Here is a 24,709-nt window from a genome sequence, read left to right on the forward strand (position 1 = left end):
AACAGCACTTTAAAGAAGCAAACATTGCACCAAAGTGCAGCACACCAATGACTTAACACAGCCAAAATCAATAAAATAATACTTCATAAAAAAATGAACCCACAAACTAAGAAATTGAAAAGATCAGGCACAGCTGCATGTTTAAGCTTTCTTTGAACACTGCCTGACCTGAGAAAGATCATCCCCATGCGAGATATGGTTGCTGGAGAAGCACAGCTCAGGTCATGGGTCTCAAACAGGAAGTTCACATTGGGTCCAAACTGGATACGCTCGCCACTAGGCATGGTTAACAAACGATTATCATCAAGGACAGAGTTTAGACTTTCAACCCACTCTGGGTCAATGTCTCCATCACACACTATCCAGGAGTTCACATCTAGAAAACAAAAGGAGAACAATGCATTTACCATACTCCAGTCAGGGTCATTATGTCTAAATAGAATTTAATAGGTATGGTTTAAATAAGTAATTTAACTCTATCTCAGCTGTAAAATGTTTTGATAAGCAGCACACATCTGTGAATTACCTTGTGGTTCTCTGACCACAGTCCTGGCGCTGTGGGTGAGAACACCATCAGACCATTCCCTGGTGTCCATGTCTATATGTCCCAAGAGCTGCTGCCTGGGCATGGCTTTAGGATTCATTGTGTACCGTTTCACCTTAAAAGATCAGAAGAAGCACACCTTGGTGACAGGCTTCAGGAAGCTTGCTTTTTTAACTCTCTTATTAAGCTTCCAATTTTTTAACAGTCGTAAATCTGGATGTTTATGAAGAATTTTACTTCAGGTTAAACAATAAATTGCAACATAAATAAGTTAACATCCAATATTGATCAAGCTAAACTTATAGCCGCACCTAAAAGTTTTGAATTTCATTAAAAAGCTCAACTTTCAGTTAACTCAAAAGGTGAAACTTATGTAAATTAAGATTCATTATATGAAATGTGATATCCTTCAAGTTGTTTATTTCAGTTCATTTTGATGATCATGGCTCAAAGTTAATAAAAACCTACAATTTATTTTCTCAGAAAATTATGTATCATAACAATTATTAATACCATTATTAATAATTTAGATGAAAGTGCATACCAATTTCTGAAAATGTAAGATGGACATTTTTTTCTTACCACTTTGCCAGTCTTGTTGAGAGCAGCTCTTAGCATCCTCCACAGCGTAGACTTGCCAGCTCCGCTTGGCCCCACAATCACTACGCCCATACGTTGTCTCAGCTGTTCATTCAGCTCCATTGCTTTCTTCAGCTGAAACAGTCAACAATCAGCCTATTTTAGTGCTTCTTTGACTTAATTTTTTTTAAAACATTTGTTGTTTAGCCAGAATATTCTGAATGTACAACACACACCTGGCTGGGTATGAGTTCCAGCTGTGCCTCCGAGTAGACTTGTGTTAATGCATCTATCAGGATCTGGTCCTCCACGTCAGTGAAATTAACTCCAGAGAAGACATCTCTGACCAGGGCGTCAAAACGAGAGCTGTCTGCAAATGTCAGCTTGGACATGGTGTTTAGTCTGAGTGCCTGCACCACCAGATTACTCTCCTGAACTGCTTGTGAATGAAAGAGACAACACCAACATCATTAAAACATGCTGCAAATCGAAAACTGTAAAGACAAGCAAACAAGGCTGGTGTAGAATTAAAGACAAAAGAGTTTATTTCTGAAGTCATCATTGACTTTGTTCTTACACACATCCCGTGTTAAAACTGTGCTAATTGCAAAAACCTATCATACTTTTGTCAATACTTTTGTTCTCTCCAAAGTCATTTGTCTTTCCTGCAGGCGCAATTGCGGTTTGTCTTTTTTTCTATTCTTTTCTTCTTTTTTTTTTTTACACACACACAACACAGAGACAAACAAGACAACCTTGGAGACTTGTAGAGTGTCTGCCTGCATGTTGGACAGATAAAAAGTGAGTAGTGGACCATTGGGATTTCATAGAGAATGGAGGAAAGAAATAAAGAGAAGGGATAGGAGAGAATTAGAGGAGAGACAGAGAGGAAAGCACTAGGAAGTTAGGAAAGTGGTGAGTGGAACAAAAGTAAAAATGACAGCCAGGTATAAAAGACCGCTAACAATAGGTTTGAGGAACAGGAGAGGAGATACTGCAGTTAAATTTTAACATTTGAGGTCTTTGGAAACTAAAATTGTATTTTATTAAAATATATGAGGAATGACAGTATTCTGATTCCAGCTAAATTTAAAACAAAGATCTACAAATTTTTAAAGCTCCCACAGAAAATGTTTTTGTCTATCTAATTTTTGCTTCATTTGGCATTTTAACAGGGCTGCCACCCTAAAGGTGGCTTCCACAACTACCACCAGACCACAAAGCAACTTAAAGCAAAGTATGGGAGTGTGGAAAATCAATATTTCTTAATATTCTTATTTTCTATTTCCATACTTATCCAGACCTGAAATCAAATTACACGCCTTTCCAGACTGCACAAGAAGCCTTGCAATATGCATGGATGCATGAAAAACCGTTTCAAAATGCTCTTGAAGTTGCCACAAATGTAGTCATTTTCCTAACACAACATCTAATGTCAGTATATTAGTGACATTAGATTCCGGCATGACAATACTACTGTGTCAGATAATCAAACCTCTGCCTTCAGGCACTGATGAAAAACAATCTATTTAACTTTGTTCTCATCGCATAGATTAATATTTTCAGACTAGGGAGTATAATCAGTCAAAACATCAAGTCATGACACATTTTTACTGTTTTTTTTTCCTCCAAACTCCATTCATCCTCCAAATCAAACAACTTCTTTTATTAGAATCACTTCAAATTCAGAAGGAAAGAAAGCATCAGTCATATCATTTGATTGTAGGTCTGGCTATAATAAAGATGTCTCTCTTTCAGCAGTTATGGATTTATGGTCATACCACTCAATAGGATTTTCAAATATTTCCCTCTGCTTTTGCGACATTTTTCTAATATGAAACACACTTGTGTACCACAAGTGTGTTTTAGCTTAGGGATAAAAAAGGATACTTCCTGAGAGATTAGCAAAGGCTGCAACCATTTCCTTATAATTTTGTTGTCATGGTCTGAGATTGGACAGGTAAAATTGCCTCAGAAAAATATTGGGGGAAAAAAGAGCTAGTTGGGGACTTACTCCTTTCCTTGTTATGACCTCTCCTCTGTTGCTGTAGAAGACTGCCACAGGCTTTAAGCACAGTCTTCAGCGCTCGCAAACCCCAGTCATAGTGCTGCTGGGGTGTCAACAACTCCCTGGATACACAAATAGAGGCTTATTTCCACATAGAACCAATTTCAGCACCAACTGTAACTCTCAAGGTTGGACATTTAGGAAGTTTTCAAAACAAATGTCAATACCACAAAGAATTCCCCACATGGTTTTACCTGGCCAGGTTAAAGATTGCGACAAGCTTACGTCCCAGTACTTCTCCATTTTTGAAGCCCTCTGAGTAGAGGATGACTTCAGCAATGAGCTCATTGTCTGGCCGACTCATGGCCACAGGCCTGAACAGTTGCTTCAGGTTATCTGGAAGCTTCTGCCTCCCCCCATAGCCTTTCCCTGCTGGGTTTAAAGTGATGAAAATCCCAGAGTTGGGGTCCAATTCCACCTGGAAAACAGAACGAAACAAAAAAGCTCTTCTCCATAGCAAAACTTATTTTATATATTATTTTAACACTTTTGTTTTATCTGACTGATTGAGAAAGACACAGCAACACTAATAGACACTGAATAAATAACCAATTAAAACAGAATTTGACTTGAGGTGAAAGTCAGTGAAAGGCACTGTAGCATATACAATTTTATCACAAAAAAACTTGCAAAATCACACAAAATATAACTGTTTAACTTTTTGTGTTTTAGTAGTTTAAAACGAATCTGTCGGGGTCTTCTTTTTTAATTGTCTTACCTCCTTTCCCAGCAGCTCACAGGTTTTTTTGTGGTGTTTCAATGAGTCTTGGATGGCCTGAATCTGCATGGAAACTGCAGATAGCACAGCTTCTTCTAAACGGTTGAACTCATCAAAGCAGCCCCACGCTCCACACTTCACCAACCCAACAAATATTCTTCCCATTGACTTCACATCTATACCCTGGGAAAAGAACGAGGCGAAAAAAGAATGTTGCGTTTTCTTCAATAATGAGTCAAACATCCATCCAACCATGACTTAAAAATAAAGAGACTTTATTTCAAGTTAACATGCAGCTTGTTTGTGGTTGACATCCAAATTCATTGGCAAATTTTTGAATCTCAGAACCTGGTATTTTATCAGGAATGGTCAAACTTTGAGAGCCACCATGTGCCACTAACATTGTAAATAATGGAACCTAATAATAATGGAATAAATAACTAAATCTTTACTGAATAATCAACTCATATACAACAGTAATGCTTGTCTAATTTGTTCCCCAAAAATACATGTGGGAACTAAATGGAGATCGGAAACAGTGTCAGTCCTACGACCAAAGGAAGATAAACAAGGTGCAAATATATCATAAAACTATATGTCTCATCCAACTGACTTAAACATTTTTCAAGTTCTTCAAATTACTTGTTGAAGGATTTAATTTTGAATACTTTTTAAACATTAATACCCTTTAAAAAGAGTTAACAGTCAACTATTCCTGCATGTATGAAGTTTCTTTGCACCTCATCACAGTTGAATACCAAGACCTGTCGTCCGAAGAGCCCCCCGAGAGCTTTGACAGACTCAGTCTTTCCTGTGCCAGCAGGCCCATAGGGGTTCCCACCGAGCCCCATTTTCATAGCCTGAGTCAGAGTCAGGTAGCATTTATCAGTCAGCGGTGTGTGTACCAACTTAGGAGCATTCCCCTGAGAGAGAGAACAGGTGACATAGAGGAATAAGTTAAAAAGAAGAAGTAAAATTGTTTGGAAAACGGCACTAAAGGTATAAAAACACGTCAGCAACAACTAAAAGGCAAACAAAGAGGCATCTTTGAAGAACAAGAAAATAAAATACAGCTAAAGAGTATGACTGAGTATAGCATGCGTTTACTGAGAACTGCAGTGGGGGAAAAGCTGTTCTCTGCAGCAAGGTTATTCTGAGCTTGTGATATGTGCATAAACAGTGCCCCCAAAAGGTCAAAAGAGGAATTACCATTTCTGGTAATAAGAAAATCCCTGCATGGTGTGAAGAATAAGAGACTTTATTTTAAGTTAACATGCAGCTTGTTTGTGGTTGACATGCTTATATTTGCTTTCGTCCCACCTGGTACTCATAGGTGTAGCTGAACTGTGCGTCCACCATGTGTATGCGGCAGCTTTTGTCTGTTCCCATGTAGAAGCGGAGCTGTTTCTTCCAGGCCCAGTGGTCAGAACTGGTGACGCCTGCCTGCATGAGCTGCTTCACCACACTAATGTTGTGAATGATATCTAAGATCAAAGCTTTCAGCTTCAGCTGCAGGATACTGGACTCTAAACAGGAGGACATGCATAAATATTAACAACATGAATTTAAGCAAACAACCAAAATCTAATCACATGAAAAGATAGTCAAACTATTTCACATGTATTAAGAGATACATGTGCAAAACAGTAATTCTTATTATATCTAATATAGTGCACAATAGAAAAAGTGTAATGTAATTATATGTATAATGTATTTTTGGTTCACAGGGAAATCCTTCATTTTAATTTCATTTGTCTAATCTTCAGGTTATAAGATTACTCTGCCAGGATCTCCTCCATGCTAAAAACAGAATGGAGATGAGAAGATGACACTTCTTAATCTATTATAAAATAGGCTCCTCTCATTAGAAATGCAACAATCAGACATTTTCTGGCCAATGCCAATTTTCATTTTTTTTTAGACCAATTGTGGTATTTTACAAGTCACTGTTGCTTTCTAAAGATTGCACAGCATAAAAGGCAAATAAATATGTTAATTGTTTAATAGATAAGATGCTTGAATCCAAGAGACAACGAAAGAACTACATGTGCATCAGTCAGCATCAAAGCATGTTCTAAGCCCTAACCTAGATCTAATATTTATCTAACTACAAAAAAAGCACAGCAAATCACAATAATAACTATCAATAATAGACTGATAGTTATTATTTTTGATACAGGTCAGTGACCAGAAAAAAAAACATGATGTTTTTTTTGGGGGGGCCTGATGATATAAGCATAAAATGTTGAAAATTGTATTTGAGGCAATTTAGAAAGTGACTCTAGTCTCCAACTCATCCACATGAGTATTATGTTTGGTATACAGAATGGAAACAGAACAGTCATTGCTGATGAAAGACAGTTCCCAAGCTACAGCAGTAACTTTGCTTACATGACAAATGCTGTGCCAGAATGTCATTTTTCTTAGGCAACTTCCTATTTTAAAATGTTTCCAGAAAAATTCTAAGTAATACCATGTTGATATTTTCTCAACTGACTCAAAGGTTATCGGACACATTTATTTTTGCGATCAAACATAAGATTTAGCAGAGTACAGCAAAAAACTACTGAAACTCCAATATGAACCCTTTTTGTAAGCAAAAAAAATCTCAAGATAAAAATAACAAATTTACTTCACTGATTTTAAAAAGAGATGCATCCAAGCCTGTGCATGGGGGCAGATAAAATACGCAGCCAAATATGTTGTCAAATTGCCAACCTGTTTTGTTTCTGTGGCAAAGGAAAGAAGTTCCTCTTCTCCTTTTGGTTAACAGCTCTTTTATGTAAATCTGGAAATTAGATGTTCCCTCCTGGCATTACGTTAGCTGCTTTAATGATTGTGAACAGGCTACAGCCTCTCCAGGTTGTACTTAAGGGATTCCGTAATGTAATGAGATGCTATCTTGAAAACATTTTACATTTGAATAGCTAAGGCTTAAGTGCAAAACAGTCTCAGAATGAACCTTGTTATCTGTAAACATCTTATAAGCCTAATCTACAATGCAATGCTTTAATAAATTACACAGAAAGGTCCTCTATAATCATGCTTAAAAGCCTGGAGTCACATTTTGCCAATTTCTTACAGAGAGAAAAATTTGCCCCAAGTTACATTTCACAGATGAAAGTATAGAAATAAGCAATGCTGCTACAGTACGAGCATTTTTGAAAGTCATGCTGGATTAGCATTTTTCAGCAACGTCCCATAAAATGGTGCCATTACAAGTGCAAGGGAGAAACTTTTCATCTCATGCATGAATAACAAACCTGCATTAAAATAGAAAAGTTCTTTTTCTTTCTTTATATGTGAGTTCTGAGAAAAAATAAATTGTCACACTTTGTGAAGCCATATTTTAAGCCTTGGGTCATTATCGCTTTAAGTCAGAAACTGTCTACGGAGTTTTAAACAGTACTGTCCCTATGAACAAATTCACACGAGATCAGTCATGAACAACTGATCTCAAAGTCCCCTGTACGAATAAAACAAAACATTTCAATCACAGTGAGATCGTTAACAATGCAAGAGGATGTGAAGTGCATAAAAAGACAGTTTCTGTCTGACTATGTAACAATCAAACACACACAATCCTTTACTTCATTATCCTATATCATGAGACATTTCTGACTAGGCCATCACTGTGCAGAAAATATAAAACACATGAGTACTGGTGGAAAATGTGAAATTAATTTCAAAGAGGTTCCACAAAACATTTCCATACAATCATAATGACATGTAATTTATCTGAAAAAAAACTTCCACAAAACAAAATATAATGAGTAAAGTAAATAGTAAGAATGATTACAGAATCATAATTTATCTTAAGGGGCATGCCACTAGTGGGTTATAAGTCTAACCCCCTAATTTTAGGACAGTAGGGTCAGAAGATGATATTAATGAAAGCCTGAGTGTGATTAATTTTGTGTTTTGCAGTGCAGAATGCAAATCATTGTCTCCAAAATAAATTACAACTCTTGCACACAATTTTTATGGGTACCTTCAAAAATAGACAATAACTTACTATCTGAAAAAACTGAATTGGTCAGAAAAAAATGTGTTTTGTTTCCATTTTCTGGAATGAAACAAAAAAGCCAAAACAAAATGTTTAAAGACAGTATAAACCACAACAACCCACCTGTGTTAGGATGGTCGTCTGAGCTGGTTTCCTCTGTGGTGTAGTGCTCCAATTTGCTATTAAGCTCCAACTCCAGCTGATGCAAACTTTGCTCCTTTATAGCTCTTTCCACATCTTCAGTAAACTGAATTTGTTCAGCCAGGCAGAGAATCTACGTCACACATAAAATAAATTAGATATTTGTATTTCTTAGAGTAAGTGACTTAGATTTAGACTTTCAGTCATCTTAAACATAATTTAATAATTTGAAACAGTTGTGTGGTCCAGTTTCACCAGACTTTATGCATGTAAAGGTGTTTGTGTATGTACCTGAGAAGGGAAGCGTGAGGGATCCACTTCCCCTTTCCTCTCCATAGACAGACATTCATTCAGCAGATGTTTCAGAGTCTCCTTCATTTCCAAGGACAGCTCACTTAACCAAACCTTGAAAAATTCTAAGACTTAATGCATTGGCTCCAGTCAGCACAACATACAATTCTTGACAATAGAAACAACATTTTTACCACAAACCTCAAGTATACATCATGTACTACATCCTACTGAAAACTTTCAGAAGATTCTATACCTCAACAAGACTGGAGATATGCACAACGTTTCTTAGCTGGACTACTTCTCCCTCCAAAGAACACATTGCGACAATGTTCTGGCATGGCTTGTCAAACACTACACTGTAGATGCCTGCACAATACAAACATGCAGATTTCAGTGTTTAAATTATTACTGCACAGTTGGATGGCAGGGAAACAAAAAGATGGAAAGAAGCAAGATATATCAGCACAACATAGATGATGAAAACAGCTAGATAGAAAACCAAAAGAGGTGATCGACCTGCAAAGAGTTTTTTCAGGTGAGTCTGGATGACACTCGGGTTTGTCGCCTGTCCCAGAATTTCTAAAAGATCATCGTCACCAATAAAATAGAATCGTGGGAAAGCAGAACGCTTCTCCTGCAAAAACCACACAATTTTAACAATTTAACAATTTGCTGGAAAGCGAAATAAGCAAAATATATTTGGACAGAGCAAAGTCTGTAAATGTACCTCCAAGAACTCGTTCAATGACTTCTGGCAGCGTTGCAGTTGATCCAGTAATGTGACCAGGGAGTTTCTGATGCCAGCCCGTGAGCTCAGAGAAACAACTCTGTTGTCCCTCTGGATGTCTGACATTATAGATCTGTTGCATACGTGGAAACATTTTTATTGATCATTATCTGTCTATATCAGTGGCATCAAAGTCGGTCCTCGAGGGCCGGCATCCTGCATGTTTTAGTTGTTTCCCTCTTTTAACGCATCTGGATCCAATGATGGCTCATTAGAAGGTTTAAGAAGAACATTGGCAAGCTGAGGAGGTTGTTACGACCGCAGGGAGAGAACTAAAAAATGCAGGACGACAGCCCTCGAGAACCAACTTTCAGCACCCGTGGTCTATATCCTCGTGTCTTTTGTGTAACTGTCATATAAAAAAAATACACACTTAGAAAAAATAACTAGCAAATAGAATGTATGGGCATCATTTCGATGGGAATGTGGTACAAGGTACAGAATACCTGAAATCTTCATCCACTCGTTTAAAGCGGGCCTCCTCTCGAGGCAATGCTCCTCTTCCAAAAATAGGCTCCAGGTAAACCCAGCGTCTCTGAATAGCATTAAGGTTAAGCAGATACTCATCTAAATCTGAAAGGCGAACCTCCCACAGGTTGATCTGAAGAGACAATGCATCAATGTTATAATTTTGGCTAAAACCACTTAAGATGTTAAGATCTGTAAACATGTCGAATCCTGAGGAACAAATATTCACAAACTCAAGTTTACAATAATTTGATCTCACCTTGTCCTGGAAGTTGCCATAGTAGGGTGAGTCTTTCAAAGACTGCAGCAAACAGCGGTTATCTCCTACCTATATGGGCAGAGAATGGTGATAAAGCCAGTGTTTGCTAAGCCGTAACATTTCAGTGCATATTAATGTGCCTGTATTTCCTACAGCAGATCTTTGTGAACATCATGTTTTCCTCTAAAACAGTTATTTAAGGTAAGTTCTTAGGTTTAAGTTTAAGACCAGCCTGAAAACATATACAACAAAAAGAAAGCTTATCTAGTTAAATAATAATATTCTCTTCTTTTTTAATTAAATGCTAAACTGTTTAGCCTTTTTTTAGAAGCAGAAAGTGGACAGAATTTCAGCCAAATCTATTGACATTTGCAAATAAATAGATAATTAAACATGCAAGTGACACCTATTCAAAGAATAAAAGCAAAACAATCAAACAAACTCTTGTAAGTTACTCTGAACGTAATTTAGCACTCACTCTATGACTAGTGGATAATATAGTTACTGTTAAATCAATTTTCACTATAATGAAGTTATTTCCAACTCTATGATAAAAAATTGTAATCACTGTGTCCCAGCATGTAATTAGTAATCCTTATTTTATAGACCTTGTACACATCCACATAAATCAACAAGCAGGTTTTACGTCACCTGGTTGACTATATCTTTCCAGTCCTTGATCAGACTTTGTGTGCGCCCACTGCTGTCTGTGTACTCAGTGAGAGTGAAAATGGCTGCAGCACCCCACAAATCCAGCTCCCTGAGGGCTTCTCTGATTGACACTTCTGCCTGAGCACGACTATTCAGATCCTGAGGTAAACAAAGAAAACATGTGAAAACAACAACATGTTCAGAGCTCACTGCTTCTTAGAAGGATGATTAAAACTTGCCGGCTCACATCATCACTGTGCTTGATGCATTTTCAAATAGCCCAAAAATCTGCTGGAAGACTTGTTCTACATTCATTCTGACTGAGCCTCAGCTTTTTTGCAGAGAAGAATGGATAAATTTCAGTTTTTTGCTGCAACAGATATGCCCCCCAAAAATTTGCAGATACAATTCAAGCAAAAGGTGGTTCTACAATGTATTGACTCTGACAGGGTGAACGCAAAAACCTGCCATACATTTTAGATTTGTGTGTGTGTCTGTGTGTGGGGGGCTCACATAAATGCCTATATGTGTCCTATAGGCATTTATAATCTCAATAAAATACATACAATTTTAAGGATTCAACATGACAATTTTAGTTTAAGAAATACGAATTATAAGTACAATTGACATACTTCTACAGAAAAGTTGGTTGAAAATACAAATTTAGCATTAAAAATAACTTTGTTTATTCATATTTTCTTTAAGTACTCTGTCTAATATTATATGAAAAAAAAACCTCCGAATCAACCATTAAAAATGAAGGGGGTAAATCTTACATCTCATCCCAAGAAATATTTAGATGATATCTTAACCTGATTTACCAGCATTTGAATAACAAGGGAGCTGAAATTATTTTTACATTTACCTTTGATCAGATCTGTAATTCTCATCCATACGCATGCTCCTACAAACCTTGAGCTCCAACGCTTTCTCGATGATGGTATTTGCTACTCCCAGGAGGTCATTGAAAGTAAGTCTTTCTAAGGTGGTCCCTCGGGGAAGACCCAGCAGACGAAACATGTCCAACCAATGGTCCTGTGAAAGGTGCTCCCCACGAACATACTTCAGCACAGGTACCATGTTCTGACCAAGCAGAGAAAAATACAAACATAACTCCACAAACACAAAACTATTGCACAAAATATTTGGCCAAATATATCTACAATGGAAACTCATTGTGATGTAAAGCTCAATTTCTGACCTCTGAGGTGCAGCAACCAATATTTTTATTTTTATGTATAAGCTAAATTCCTGAAAATCTTTGGATGATACAGCAAAAACACAAATGACTCAACTGTAATAAGGTAAACATTAACTCTCATGACATTTAATTGTACATCAATATAAAATTCCCAGTACAAGTATAATATGCAGTATTTAACCTTCAATTTGATTGTTTCAACTAAAGAAACAATAAAATACAACCTCTCTAATTATAACTCTTTGCTCCTTTGTAAAAAATGTTTTTTTGTTGTTTTTTTTTTCCAAAAATGAAAAAAGTCCCCCCAAAAAAATCCAACACAGCAAAATTTGATATTTTTTTTATATGTCCATACCTTGTATTTGTCCACTTCTCCTTGGAGTTTAACAGACATGGCTGTTGGTTTTTCTAGTTTTCTCAATCGGTCTTGCCATGTAAAGAGAAACTCCTCAAACACATATGTTTTACTCCTGTAAAACCCAGCATACAAACACGTGAGAAAATACATTCGATGTGATAAGCACATTATTATCTTCTGTGTCTATCTTAGCAGCCAAACCTGAATGTGATCCAATCTTCCTGGGCCTTTTCTGTGAAGCCTTGCTGCCACTCCTCATACAGACTCCACATCTGACTGTGCTCATCCATGTCTCTTTTTGTGTCTTCTGCCAGGGAGAAATCTGGAGGCTCCAGATTAAAATATGTGCAGTCTTCACTGCAAAACGCAATGTAAAATATATTGCTTACTCTTCTATTAAAATTCACTTTGTTCTAAACTGAGGTGGAAGTGAAGACCATTGTTAGAGCAGAATATGTAGGAATATACTATACAAGAAGAAATTCCCCCTGCCTGGTCTTCCATCTACCCTTAATATAAGATCATCAAATTGCACCAAACTTACAGCAGTTTATTGCGTACAAGCTCCATATCCTGGAACTCCTGCTGTTTGTCTCTTATTATCTGAAGGCAAGCAAGCAGGGCGGCATGATCACCAGTCTCAAGAATCTCATCTTTAGGTTTTAGTTGGTCCCAGCGTGCTTTGAAGCGCTCCAAATCTGCTCTGTAGGCACTGATACGACCAGCTGCATGATTTCGCATCACCTCTACCTAAGAACCAAACAAGCAAGAACAGAGAAGCAGCAAAAACATCACTTGTTAGGACAAAAAGTAGCTTAAACAAATCACTCATGTCCTTGGAACTCATGAAACTCCAATATGTTTTTACCTTGACAAATCATCATAAAGTACTGCTTTGTGAAGTTTGCAGTTGTAAAACATAAATAAGTCAGAGATGTGAATACTTCTCTGGATCCGTATCTGCAACAGGTTGCAGATATGGATGCACCGATATTAAAATTTGGGCTGATGTCAACACTCAATACTAATACTGTTGTTATGGCAGAAATTTGATGTTTACCAATGTTATATATGTAATATATATTGGTCCAGCACTAACATCAGCCGATACAGATGTTAATGCTGATATATTGTGCATTGCTACTGGCTGAATAGTGGCTGAATAGTAATTCTAAGTTAATATGTGTTGACTTCACCTGGTCTTTGATCATTAGCTGATGGCTCTCCATGACAAGTTCCAGTTTGTCCCATTTGGCCCTCAGTGAGGATAATGAGTCCAGACCTGCCCCAGCCACAGCACGCAGAAGGCAGTTTTTCTCCTCAGCAAACTGGAACTGAGGCAAGATCTAGGAACAGACATCAAATACAGTATCTTTCATATTATATAGCAAACATTTGAGTTACATTAAATTGCCATGCAAGTGTCTGAAATATGATACATTTATAAAAAAAGAATTATAAAAATTTTATTTGACTTAATATTGACAAAACCTAATGTCTCTAATAGTTATACTGTCTTAAGCGAGTAAAGTAAGGTAGCAAACCCTACACAGTCGAACTTATTAACACTATTTTCCCAGTTAAGCAAGTTTTAGGTGTATTTATGTCTTACTTCAGGCTTACGTGCAACGATCTGGTTGTATTTTCCAGAAGCTGCACCAATCTCCTCCATGCTTTCAGGTCGTGTGACCAGTGCTTCCATTGACTCTGAAACAAAGCTCTCTATGGCCTGTGTATGACCTGAAATTAAGGGAAAAAAATAAACATTGAAAAATGAACTGGCTGTAAAAGGGGATTTCATTTGGCCTAACACTAGAGCAGAAAAAGACCAAAAAAGGCCTTAACAAAATGCAAAGAATGAAATGACTGGAGGGAAAAATGTGAAGGAGGTTACCTTGTATTGATTTCTTAAGTGACAAGAGCAACAAGTCAAACAATCTCTGGATCAGGTCGTCTATGGTGGCTTTCACTGGATCACAGTTGACTGTAATACAGTCTACCTTCTCCTGGCTGACGAGGAGAAAACCAGATCTGCTGTTAAAACAATGTGAACTGCACCAAACAATTTACCAAGGATTAAATCTATGTATTTATTAAATCTATTTCCATTTTTGTTGTATTTGTATCTGTTTAATATGGTTGGATCAGAGTTATTAATTGATTAAATCTGTTGTTGTTACATGTACCTGGGGAGGCGTTCTGACTCTTTCCCTCTGGCTTTGAGGGCCTTGAAATTTCTCTCCCAGTCCTGCACAGACGTGAGATGCGTTTCAACCAACTTCTCTAAATCCACCTGGCCCAGCATCACCCACTCCTAGACAAACCAGACAAATGTCAGTTAGTCGCAGAGCATATTTCCCATTTTTAAATAGCTTTGTGTTAAAGGTGACAGAAACTGAACGTCCTACCACGAAGCACAAATGACGAAATAAAAACAAAACTAGACGACAATAGAGAAGTATGAGGTTGAGGGTTTCTCCCCTGTGAGTTAGATATGCTTGACTAAGTGTCAGAAGTGACAAGATAGCAAACTGTTCCTTAATGTTCTCTAGGGGGTAGTCCTGGGGGAAAATGCTGACAGTAAAAACAACAGAGCTACAGTACATAAATGGAGAAGCATGAGTGATCAAAGTTTCATTCTTTCAAAGAAAACAAATTAGAGAACTGAGCAAAATCTCACTTAGCAAAATGTGGCAGGGAAGTAAATAGTTAACCTTCTTTTAAACATTCAAATCTGGTCTAATTTCTGAATGACAAAATGTCCTAACACTTGTATTCAGGCAATCTGGACAAAATGTTCTGCAATAGCTTTCTGTTATGCTTGTCTTCAAAGTCACATTCTGTTCTGGTAATTCACCTTGAACTTATCCTGTGTGGCCTGCAGGCGGCTAAAGAGGTCCTCAGCTTTGCTGAAAATAGTGAGGAACCCAGAGGCATTTCTGTTTATCATTATGTTGAAGATAACCTCCTCCCCCTGGATGCTGACTCCTTTGAATTGGTTTGGGATTGAGATGAAACGCTTCATCTCCCTGAAATATCGAGCTCGCACCTCCTCAAACGGCGGACGAAACTGTAAACGGCCCTGTCTGTTGAGAAGGACACAATAATATAAAAGAGCTCACAATTTATTATGAATACCAGCACAAAAAAGTTTTCATAAAAGAGGAAGAGTTGGACAGGAAATGAAGAATTATGAGATAGTCATGTGAAAATTCAGTGGTGGGAGGCAAACAAGTCTTGTTAGTGATCTGCATATAAAGGCGAAAATGAGTGGGGAAAAAAAAAAAAAAAAAAAAACACAGGCAGGCAAAAGTAACAGAGAAAAATTGTTTCTTAGCTAAAAGTACACTTACTTGAAAATCAGGTCAACATGTATGTCAGGCAAGTTCTTATTCAGAGCTTCCAGACCAGTCTGATACTGGTGTTCAAGAGCCTTATAGAGCTGATAGTTCCAGTGCTGACGCCAAGCCTGCATGTCATCCCAACTGAACCCCTAAATAAACACAAAGAGAAATGCGAATACACATATATTCATTATTATCTCTCAAATGAGGAAGAAGTCTATACACCCCTGGCTCGTTATGTGTCTTTTATACATATAGTTTATTGTTTCTGTTTTATAGTTTATTGCTAAAAAGGTTATTTGTTAAAGTGTTTGCCTGAATTTTTTATTTTGCAATTATGTCCTTTATGTATATTATTATTTGTCTTCAAAATATCAGAGAATGCACAAAACTTTTTTTAATTTTTTCATGTGTGATGATAATATTGTAAAATATTAAATCACATTTTAATGTCAGTTATTCCACAGTTTTTTTACTCTTACTTGAGTAAATGATTGGATATTTTACTTCTACTTCAGTAAAAATTTGTAAAAGTTTCATTACAATTTTTGGCTAACCAGCTCTGATCCAGTTCTCAAGAACTAATATCCTGTAACTTCTAGGTCATTGTGTTGTGTTAAAATTTGCACAGTGGTAGTTCTTAAGAACTGAACTTAAGCATTTATGTTCGAGATTCATTCCTGCTCCAACACAGAATGATCAAATGACTGAATTCCCTCATCATTCAGCTATGCAGCTAAATGACTGCATAGCTCAGTCATTTAGCTATGCAGAGGCCTGGCAAGGTGCCATTTGTTTAAGAGGGTTACAAAAGAGATTCATCTAGAAGTTGCAGGGCATGACTGAAGTTGGGTACACCAGATTAGGAGACAAAGGTACCAGTTGTACCTTGAAAGAATGTGTACAACAAGAATGTTATTTTAATAGAGTCAGGATTTAAAGCTATTTCTGCTGCTTGTATCCAAGCTTGGAAAGCATCTGTAGTCAAATGTAAAAACAAGAAAATCTCATCAAGCACAGATATAGGTAGGAGGGGGAGGTACTGTGATGGAGGGAAAGTCCCAACAGGAATGTGTTGTTGCCTACTTTAAAGTTAAATTTGTACTGTACTTTTATAGTTTCTATTAATATTTAAAATCAGGTTAATAACATTGTTTTAATATAATCTGTTCTGTAATAAAAAAAATTAAAAATAAATACATGCAACTCTATAATTTTGTAAATACCAAAGCCTCCAGAGTGGCAAAGCCAGTGCGGAGATCCTGGAGGCCGTCTTTCCATCGCTGCTGATGTTTTAGTAGGTCCACATTCATAAGCATCACCACCTGAAAAGTATACCCAGAGGTATGGACAGAAACATAACCTCAAGTTATCACTATCTGATCAAGCGAGGAAAGAATCAGGCTCCAAAGACTTACGGCAATAATTCAAATTGCTATTGCTCTATCTCAGTGCTATCACCTTGTCGATGAAATCAGTGTGCCATTTTCGTAGCTTTCTGTTCTCAGTGGAAAGCTTCTCCGCAGCAGACTGCAGGTTGCTGATGTATACCTCCAACTCTTTGGGATTATCCCAGGTGATCTGGAGTTTATTACCTGACTCCTTTGACTGGGAACGATGATTCTGACAAAAAAATATTACATCAAATTTAAAAGCACAAAATTGTATGATACTGTTCAAAACTGTCAATCTGCTTTGTTGTTCAAGATACAGTAAGTACTTCTGTCTGACAATATTATAATTTTACATTTCACATTTAAAGCTTTTGTCTCGTGTTTTGTCTCTGTACCTTTATGACCTGCTCAAAAGCCAATGCAAGATTGAGCATCATGGGCTTCTGACAGGGAATCATTTGTTGGTCAATTGTGTTGTAGAAATGGGCCACCTACAACACAGAGATATTGTTCACAGTTCACAGGACATTTACATTTAGAATACATTTTTACATAGAAAAGAGAGATTATGGATCCTAACCTGCTGCCTCACCTGTTTTAGGACGATGGCTTGCTTGTAGAATTTGTCTGCTGTATTAGCAGCCTGCTGTATTTTGGCTGGAATGGAAAAACCCAGAGCTGAAAGCTGCCTGACCTCCTTGAGCAAACTGACCAACCTGTCTGAGTACTGGATCTTCAGCCTGCCATCCACATGGTCCAGTTCCATAACCCGATTACTGGCTTGAAGACTACACAGATGGAGGGAATCAATTTTGAGACATGAGATTGCTTATAGAATAAAGCCTCGTTTTGATACCAATGCTGATTATGTGCAAAGCATTATTGGGATTTAGTATCTGTGACATAAAAATCATACAAAACATGGTTTCTGTAAGTTTTACTGAGTTAAAGTTAAGACTTAACTTTGAACTTATGAATGTTGAACTCGTGTAAATTACAAGCATTATACGTTACCATAATACCCTGCTTAATGACTTGTAGTAAATGAAGTAGGTTAAATAGAACTGTATTTCAAAACTCTGCATAATTAGGTTAAAAGCTTCTTTTGAAATTCTATATTTCTAACCTGATCCCCGATTTTGGGTCAGCCAATCCAAAAAGTATCTCTCTGGACCAGTCCTCAAAATGTTCCTGTTCATATGCCCTCAACACTTCCAGAAGATCATCACAGAACTGCAGAAAACTCTTGAAGCCAGACAGGTCTGAAAGCAGAGCCTCTGATATCTTGACAGAGTCTTCCACCTGACACAAGAGAGCAAGCATATAAAAAAAGGCTTGGGTGTTTTCTTGTGGTTATTTGCTTTCCATTTAACCAAAGAGTCTGTTCTTTATGTCTTAGTTTATAATACTGGAAGTTTCTTAACTCATATAAAACATCCTCCTTTACCTTGTGTAAGAGATGTCGCACCCAGACAATTTTGTTGACGACCTCAGGGAGGTTCCTGCCAACAAGCGGGCCAGTCTTGTCTCCAGGGTCTCCATGGCAACGGCTCTCAAAATCATTCTTGAGGCCTTAAAAAAATCAATAGCATAGAATCGAGCCAATAACAACAAGCAATACTGACTGCAAAGCTGCACTTTACTTAGTCCATTTTAAGGAGTAGCTTTCGGCTAAAACTTATTTTATGACTCAGATACTTTGATTGAGTGGATTTATTAGGGATTTCAGAAAAGACCCAGTAAAAGGTATTCACTGTAAAAACAAAAGTCTCAATCCATCACTCATTTTTTGCTCACTCATTTCTAGATCAAGGTAGGCAGGAATGTGTGTGTATTAGCATGTTCCACTAGTGAAAAACGATGTTTAAAGTCTGACAACGAAATTTAGAACAACAGTATTTCTCACAAAATTATCTCTAACACATGTTCCTTTTCAAATATGACTTCTTTTTGACCCTGCTTTCTAATAAAACTTTCTAAAAGTTCTCTAACCTTCACAATTATATGTGGTTACACAGTTAACTAACTAAATCATAAATTTTAAGTTGAAGCAATAGTTTTAATTATGTAACAAGATCCAACAATCCAATAATTATGATCAAATTTAGAATATATTTTTTAAGATTTTCTACCTGGCATAAGCACAATAAATCACAATCACATCTTATCTGAGACCATAACAGTGATTTTACATGATAATTATGTACCTTTGTTGTAGTCAAGGAGCTTGGCCAGTAGCTTCTCCCTCTCTGACTGGAGCTCTTTGCTGATTGTTGGGCGTCTGATTAACTCCTTATGTTTCTGAAATACCTGCAGAAGCTACAGAATAAACAAACACACAACATAAGCTCCCTATGTTCACTTAAATCATCTGTTCAAGTGTTAAGTTTCAATACCTGTTGTGGATTGTCCTGCACATCAGCGATGTGGCTCTTTAGTCTGCAAGCAACCTCCTGCTCCGATGGAGCTATTATTCGCTCGAACTGAGCCACTGCTGCTCGCCAAAGAGGCTACAATAAACATAAAACAGTCACAACTTGAGCACAGGAAAAAGTCAGTGCTTTCACATATTTTCATTCAATGATATGCATGTCTTGCGTCATGATCAACTGAAAGGACCAGATGGAAATGGCAATTAAAACAGAACCTCTAATATTACACCCTGACCAAACTCTGGCGGTAGAAATAAACACAGAGTCATGATGAACTGGCTTTCATGGCTGCTTGATCCAAGAAATATGTTACTCAGCAGAATCAGATGCAGATAAAAACCTGAGGATGCTGCGCCACAACTTTTTATGTCTTTAAAGTACTGAATCCATTTGGAGAATACACATGAGGAGTACAACACAGAGCAGTACCATGGGGGAAGTAGATATATTTGTATTTACATATTTGTAAGCCAAATTTCTTTGATTCTGTTACTACAGAAGGGTGTGTGAAATGGGTCATGAGTTTATTTGCAGAAAAACTGAAATAGTGAGATCATCTCACAAATGGTATGTGAGAACACCACCAGAAGGTGGATGTTAATAAAAAATACCAAAGAGAGTAGACTCATTTAAGCTCAAAATTATGAGTGGCTTATAATTTTTGGATTATTATTGGCTTTTCTGAAAGAACTCTATCACTCAGTTCAGATTTTCTATTACTTTCACTTATACTTCTATTGGTCACAACAATTTAAGCACATCTTAATAACCTAATAACAACAGATTGATTGAGATAGAATTTCCACATTTGGCAGGGGGTTTCCCTGACTGGAGAGATTACATGTTACATCTTACTGCTATAGCCTATGAATGACTGAGTCTAAGGAGCTGTAGTCCCTGACATATCATAACATGACCACATCAAATCAAGATAAGCAAAAAGTCCAGACTGCAGTTTCAGCAAAGTGACAATGAATTTAATCTGTGCAGAGTCATAAGATAATTAGGCCTTTGTTGTCTACCATTAATTAAATTGTAGATAAGTTGGATTAAATTGAATATACATTAAGTTTCTGGAATTTAAAATTAGAGTAGAACTGGTTTTGTATTTTCATATATAATGTTTAGTTCTTAAATACTCAATATAATTTTTGAAGACTTAAACAATATCTGAAATTTGACTATGGCAATGGAAGAGAATAGGCCATGTAAATTATTTTGCTTTGTCCATTGAAAAGGAAATGTTGCAGAAAACTGAGTTAGCTAACCTTCTAATATGAGCAATTGAAAAAAAAAAAAACTAAATGCCTATAGAAACCAATTTTTGACAGAGTGCTCTAAATCTGACCTCAGTGTAGGGATTGTAATGTACAGGATTGAGTCCAGAAAATGGTTCAAACACACGATCAGCAGACAGGGCCTGCTGCTTTCCTCCTGGTAGCAAACACAGCAGTTTTTCATGAACCATGCGGACAGTCACCACCTGTCAAAATTAAGCAGCACAAAATGGAGAAAAGAAGCTCAGTTATGTTGTACTGATTGAAAACATTTGGAGTCATGATAAGAAAATACTGAGAAAATTTTCCAAGAAATGTATCTCAGTTTGTGTGCTTTTCCACAATTTGTTAAAAGACTCAAAAAGATTTAACAGCAATGACATTTTAAAAGCACCCTATTCAGTACATTGTCAAAACATATTTGCTCGTGTCTTAAGACGCATATGAACTTGAATGACATCTGATCCTTAACTCTTACAGTTTGTTATGTCGGCCTAGAACTGCAAACAAGTTACAGTCTTCAAAGAAGGCTTTGCACAAGAGTGAGAGAATGTTAATGGTTAAGAATGGTTTTAACCATAAAAAAACACCAATATTGGACAAGAAGATCCCTGTTCCAATTCAATACATTGCTGTTTTCTCAAGTTACTCTGTTGTATGTGTTTTGCTATACCTCAGACATGTCCAGTCAAATTCACAATATAGTTCATTTGATCAGATTTTTGAATTCCCCTTTATTATAAAAAAAGTTGTAGGTTTTACATTCCACAAAAGTGGGAATTTACAAGGCCCTTTGGCTGAAAATTCTTCTGAGAAAACAAAAACACTACATAAGAAAAGAAAATCTTTTCTCAATAATAGCGCATTGTTGGTTCCTCTTTTATGTGTAGAAAAACAAGTCAAATCCCATGTAAATGTGGAAAAAAGTGAAAGCATTTTATTTCACCCAGTGATTGCTTTAAAACATTTGAAAATTTATTCTTTCATGTTCCTGCATCAAAATTATGTTAGAACCAGTTACCTCATTTAGCCGATTTGCAAGGCAGTGCAGGGTTTGTGGACAGTGTTTATTTCCTTTCCAAGGATGTGGAGCATGTCTTTTCCACACCTGCGAAAGAACATAAAGGCAAACATCATTTTGGCTTTCATTGTATTTCTTTTGATAAAGTGACCAACAATATTTCTGAGTCAGACTTGTATATTTGAATAAAATCTTTGTACAGATCTGTCCTACCTGTCCAGTCAAATGCTCGCAGGCTACCACCCACTGCTCACAGATGGCGACCCCTGTTCTGAGATTCTCTCTCACTGATAGAAATGGCTCTTCAAAAATTTTAAGACCACTCAACTTCCTCTGGACATACCTTCCTAATGCTCCACCTTTCACAGGTACAACCACAAAGATAAAAAAAAGACTCGTTTAAGCATATCACACTATGAGTTTAATACATACATACAGTAAATGACACTATTAAAATAATAGCCTTTTCATACTTAAAGAAAAAATATGTATCAGTATTAAATGTTAAGTACATGAAGCTGTTTTATGGAAACAAACTCAGTTTTGGTTCTCCAAACTCTCCACTTCAACAATATAGGGTGGTTCACTTGACTAAATATAAACACACTAAGATATCATTATGCTTTACAAAAAAAAAAATAATACATCAGCAAAAATTTTTTTTTGAGTTCCTTGTTTTCGTTCATGTATGTCAGGGAGACTCCCACCAATAATGTCCATTAGCCGGATCATTCGCAGCTCTGGATAGGGCTGGAAATCTGTCTGTCTCCAAACATCATCAAGAGTATCTTTGCTCTGTTCCACTAGATCCATGACATCTGACATAGACAAACTGTCAAGACCCACGTATTCCTGGTGGACACACACACATATACCATTTGGCGTTTTAAATGGTAAATAAAAGAAATATCTTAGTAACAGTCATTAATGACAGTGTTTATATATGTGTACTAAAATCAGACAATTCACATTTTAAGATGTTCACCATAAAGAAAATGGTTTTATGTAGCAAACTGTAAATTGTTTTGTTTTACTGCCTTAATAAAAAGTATGTTGCATGATAACAAAAAAACTCCTGCATACCTTTTGTATGGATTTGAACTGTTCTGTGAAATACGATGCCCTTTCTCTCAAACTGCTCTTCTCTGCGGACTCAGAAAGATTTGCCCAAAATTGGAACTCATCACTGGGGGTCAGAATTCCTGCATTAAGTGTTAAAATAATAAAATATCAAACAAAAATAATCATCAAAACAATTTAATATTAACAAATTGATATTTTCTTTAACCATAAAGTTACCTTGATCACTATATTTCTTTAAATAGTTTATATGAGAACATACCTAGGACATCATCTTCTGTGCAGCCCTTCATGCCAGAAGGTTTATCTCCAGACTGGCGGACCACAGAGCCCAGGCCCTCTTCCAGCTCATTGAGCAGACTTGCAAGCTTAGGGTCAAAAGCTGAGCGCCAGTGCTCATCCTTGAAGAATACAAGGATTTGTAAGAAAAAAAACATGCCAAGTTCTACTCCTACGGAAGACCAAAATGTAAGAAAATTTACTCATATATGTACTTGCATTCAGAAAGATTATTTTTTGCTCAGCCAGGAAGGATTTTCTTAAATGGTAAATGTCTCAAAATGCAATCAAACAATTATTTTTTTGCATGCTGAGATTTGTTTTTCCTGACTGCATCATCAACAAGAATTTACCCTGCAACAGTCTATGCATCTTTCTAATTGAAAGATGCATGTAAAAAGGCTAACCTGAAGCAGGACAGGTGCAAAAACCTGCTTTACAGCCTGATAGAGGGTGGCGATGGGAGATTCCAACATGGAGGACACCAAGAGGCTCCTGTGAAGGTTGTCTTCTGTGATCACAGTGGGATGCAATTTGAAGAATACCAACACCTTCTCTTTGCTATTCCCCGAAGCCTCAATCTGATTTTAAAAAAAATTGGTAAAAAAAATGTATTTGAACGTTTTCAAGTACAGAATAGACATGTAGTGAAATAGATATGAAACAAAACTGAGGTCTCTGAATTACTTTTGCATTTCTCACTAACATCAAATTAAACGTTTGTTGCTATGTTGGCTTTATAAATTTTACTTCTGTAGACATTTTCTGCTACATTTTGTGTGTTACCTTATTCGACAAGTGAAGCTCATTATTATTTCTGGTGAAGGACAAGATAAATTCATTTCCATCATCCAAGAAGTTATTCAGCTCTTGGTTGTCAGCCAGGGACGATGAAGGTTTTACACCATAGAAGTTTCCAGCTGTGGTCAGGACAAACTTTTTTCGAGGATCCTCTGGACCATGGTGCATTTTTCAGCTCAATTTTGCGAACTAATAAAGACAACGCAAAAACACAACACAGTCACGCTATCTAAAAGACAGGGTTGTGATTAGTTAGGAAATCCCCTGTGAAATATATAATACATTATATAGGGGAAACAGAACATTAGTAAAACATAAAACTCCAATATTGTCGCTAAATATGTCAATCTAAGCATGCTTATGGTGTACTGGTCCAGGTATCATCAAAGGCACCACAGTTCAAAAGAGCAAAAGATGTTGCTAGATTGATCTAGGATCAATCCCAGATCCACTCACTTTATGTAGGGCAAGGGTTTCTCGGGGTATTTTAAAAATCTGTACACTACTGACTACTAAAATGGATCTCGCAGCAGATGTCCAAGCATCGTAATACCCTTCGAGGTTAAACACAGCTCGAAATAAACAAACTGCACTGACGGTCTATACGTTAAATCAGTAACCATGATTCATTTCATTAGAAGCACAAAAATATTATTGTTTAACAACTTGAAAATCAATTTCCACCTTTAATATGTACTATAAAGCTGTGATTTTTTTTATGTTTTTCACCCGAAGGTTTAAATGGTAACGAAGTCACTTTGCTATTATTAAGGCAAAGCAATAGTTCTGCGTGGATAGCTAGCGCCAAAATACTAGCTAACGTTAGCTGTTCTCTAGGAAATAAACATTCATCGTAGCGATAAGCAAGGGTAATTGCAACTTGTTAGCAACACGAGAAAGTTTTACTTGTATTTACCTTTTACCTATAACCGTTGCGCTATCGCAGCTTTTGGGAATTCAGTTCTTGGTTTGACGCTGTGCGCTACAACGTTGCCAACGGAGCTTTT

At 36.8% G+C, this 24,709-nt stretch overlaps 1 protein-coding gene across 1 annotated transcript in view; it reads right to left on the minus strand.

Annotated features, from left to right (window-relative positions):
- The window catches only part of LOC129358785 (cytoplasmic dynein 2 heavy chain 1), a 91,893-nt gene extending 67,184 nt beyond the window's left edge, over positions 1-24,709 (minus strand). Inside the window, 44 exon segments of the mRNA XM_055027926.1 lie at positions 169-376; positions 527-659; positions 1,127-1,258; positions 1,360-1,559; positions 3,138-3,253; positions 3,386-3,609; positions 3,910-4,092; positions 4,650-4,832; positions 5,230-5,435; positions 8,039-8,189; positions 8,348-8,461; positions 8,604-8,716; positions 8,867-8,984; positions 9,078-9,210; positions 9,584-9,738; positions 9,865-9,933; positions 10,516-10,674; positions 11,428-11,598; positions 12,072-12,186; positions 12,276-12,431; positions 12,619-12,824; positions 13,271-13,420; positions 13,687-13,814; positions 13,969-14,084; positions 14,261-14,388; positions 14,932-15,160; positions 15,428-15,567; positions 16,645-16,743; positions 16,880-17,041; positions 17,208-17,303; positions 17,405-17,600; positions 17,939-18,114; positions 18,260-18,384; positions 19,020-19,131; positions 19,209-19,322; positions 20,593-20,727; positions 21,543-21,629; positions 21,756-21,901; positions 22,250-22,394; positions 22,626-22,744; positions 22,885-23,023; positions 23,309-23,482; positions 23,688-23,891; positions 24,619-24,709. Coding sequence (XP_054883901.1) covers positions 169-376; positions 527-659; positions 1,127-1,258; positions 1,360-1,559; positions 3,138-3,253; positions 3,386-3,609; positions 3,910-4,092; positions 4,650-4,832; positions 5,230-5,435; positions 8,039-8,189; positions 8,348-8,461; positions 8,604-8,716; positions 8,867-8,984; positions 9,078-9,210; positions 9,584-9,738; positions 9,865-9,933; positions 10,516-10,674; positions 11,428-11,598; positions 12,072-12,186; positions 12,276-12,431; positions 12,619-12,824; positions 13,271-13,420; positions 13,687-13,814; positions 13,969-14,084; positions 14,261-14,388; positions 14,932-15,160; positions 15,428-15,567; positions 16,645-16,743; positions 16,880-17,041; positions 17,208-17,303; positions 17,405-17,600; positions 17,939-18,114; positions 18,260-18,384; positions 19,020-19,131; positions 19,209-19,322; positions 20,593-20,727; positions 21,543-21,629; positions 21,756-21,901; positions 22,250-22,394; positions 22,626-22,744; positions 22,885-23,023; positions 23,309-23,482; positions 23,688-23,870 — 6,344 coding nt within the window. The 5' untranslated portion in view covers positions 23,871-23,891; positions 24,619-24,709.

This window comes from Poeciliopsis prolifica, unplaced genomic scaffold, assembly GCF_027474105.1.
Source record: "Poeciliopsis prolifica strain line A6 unplaced genomic scaffold, Auburn_PproV2 SCAFFOLD004, whole genome shotgun sequence".
NCBI classification, from domain to species: Eukaryota; Metazoa; Chordata; class Actinopteri; order Cyprinodontiformes; family Poeciliidae; genus Poeciliopsis; species Poeciliopsis prolifica.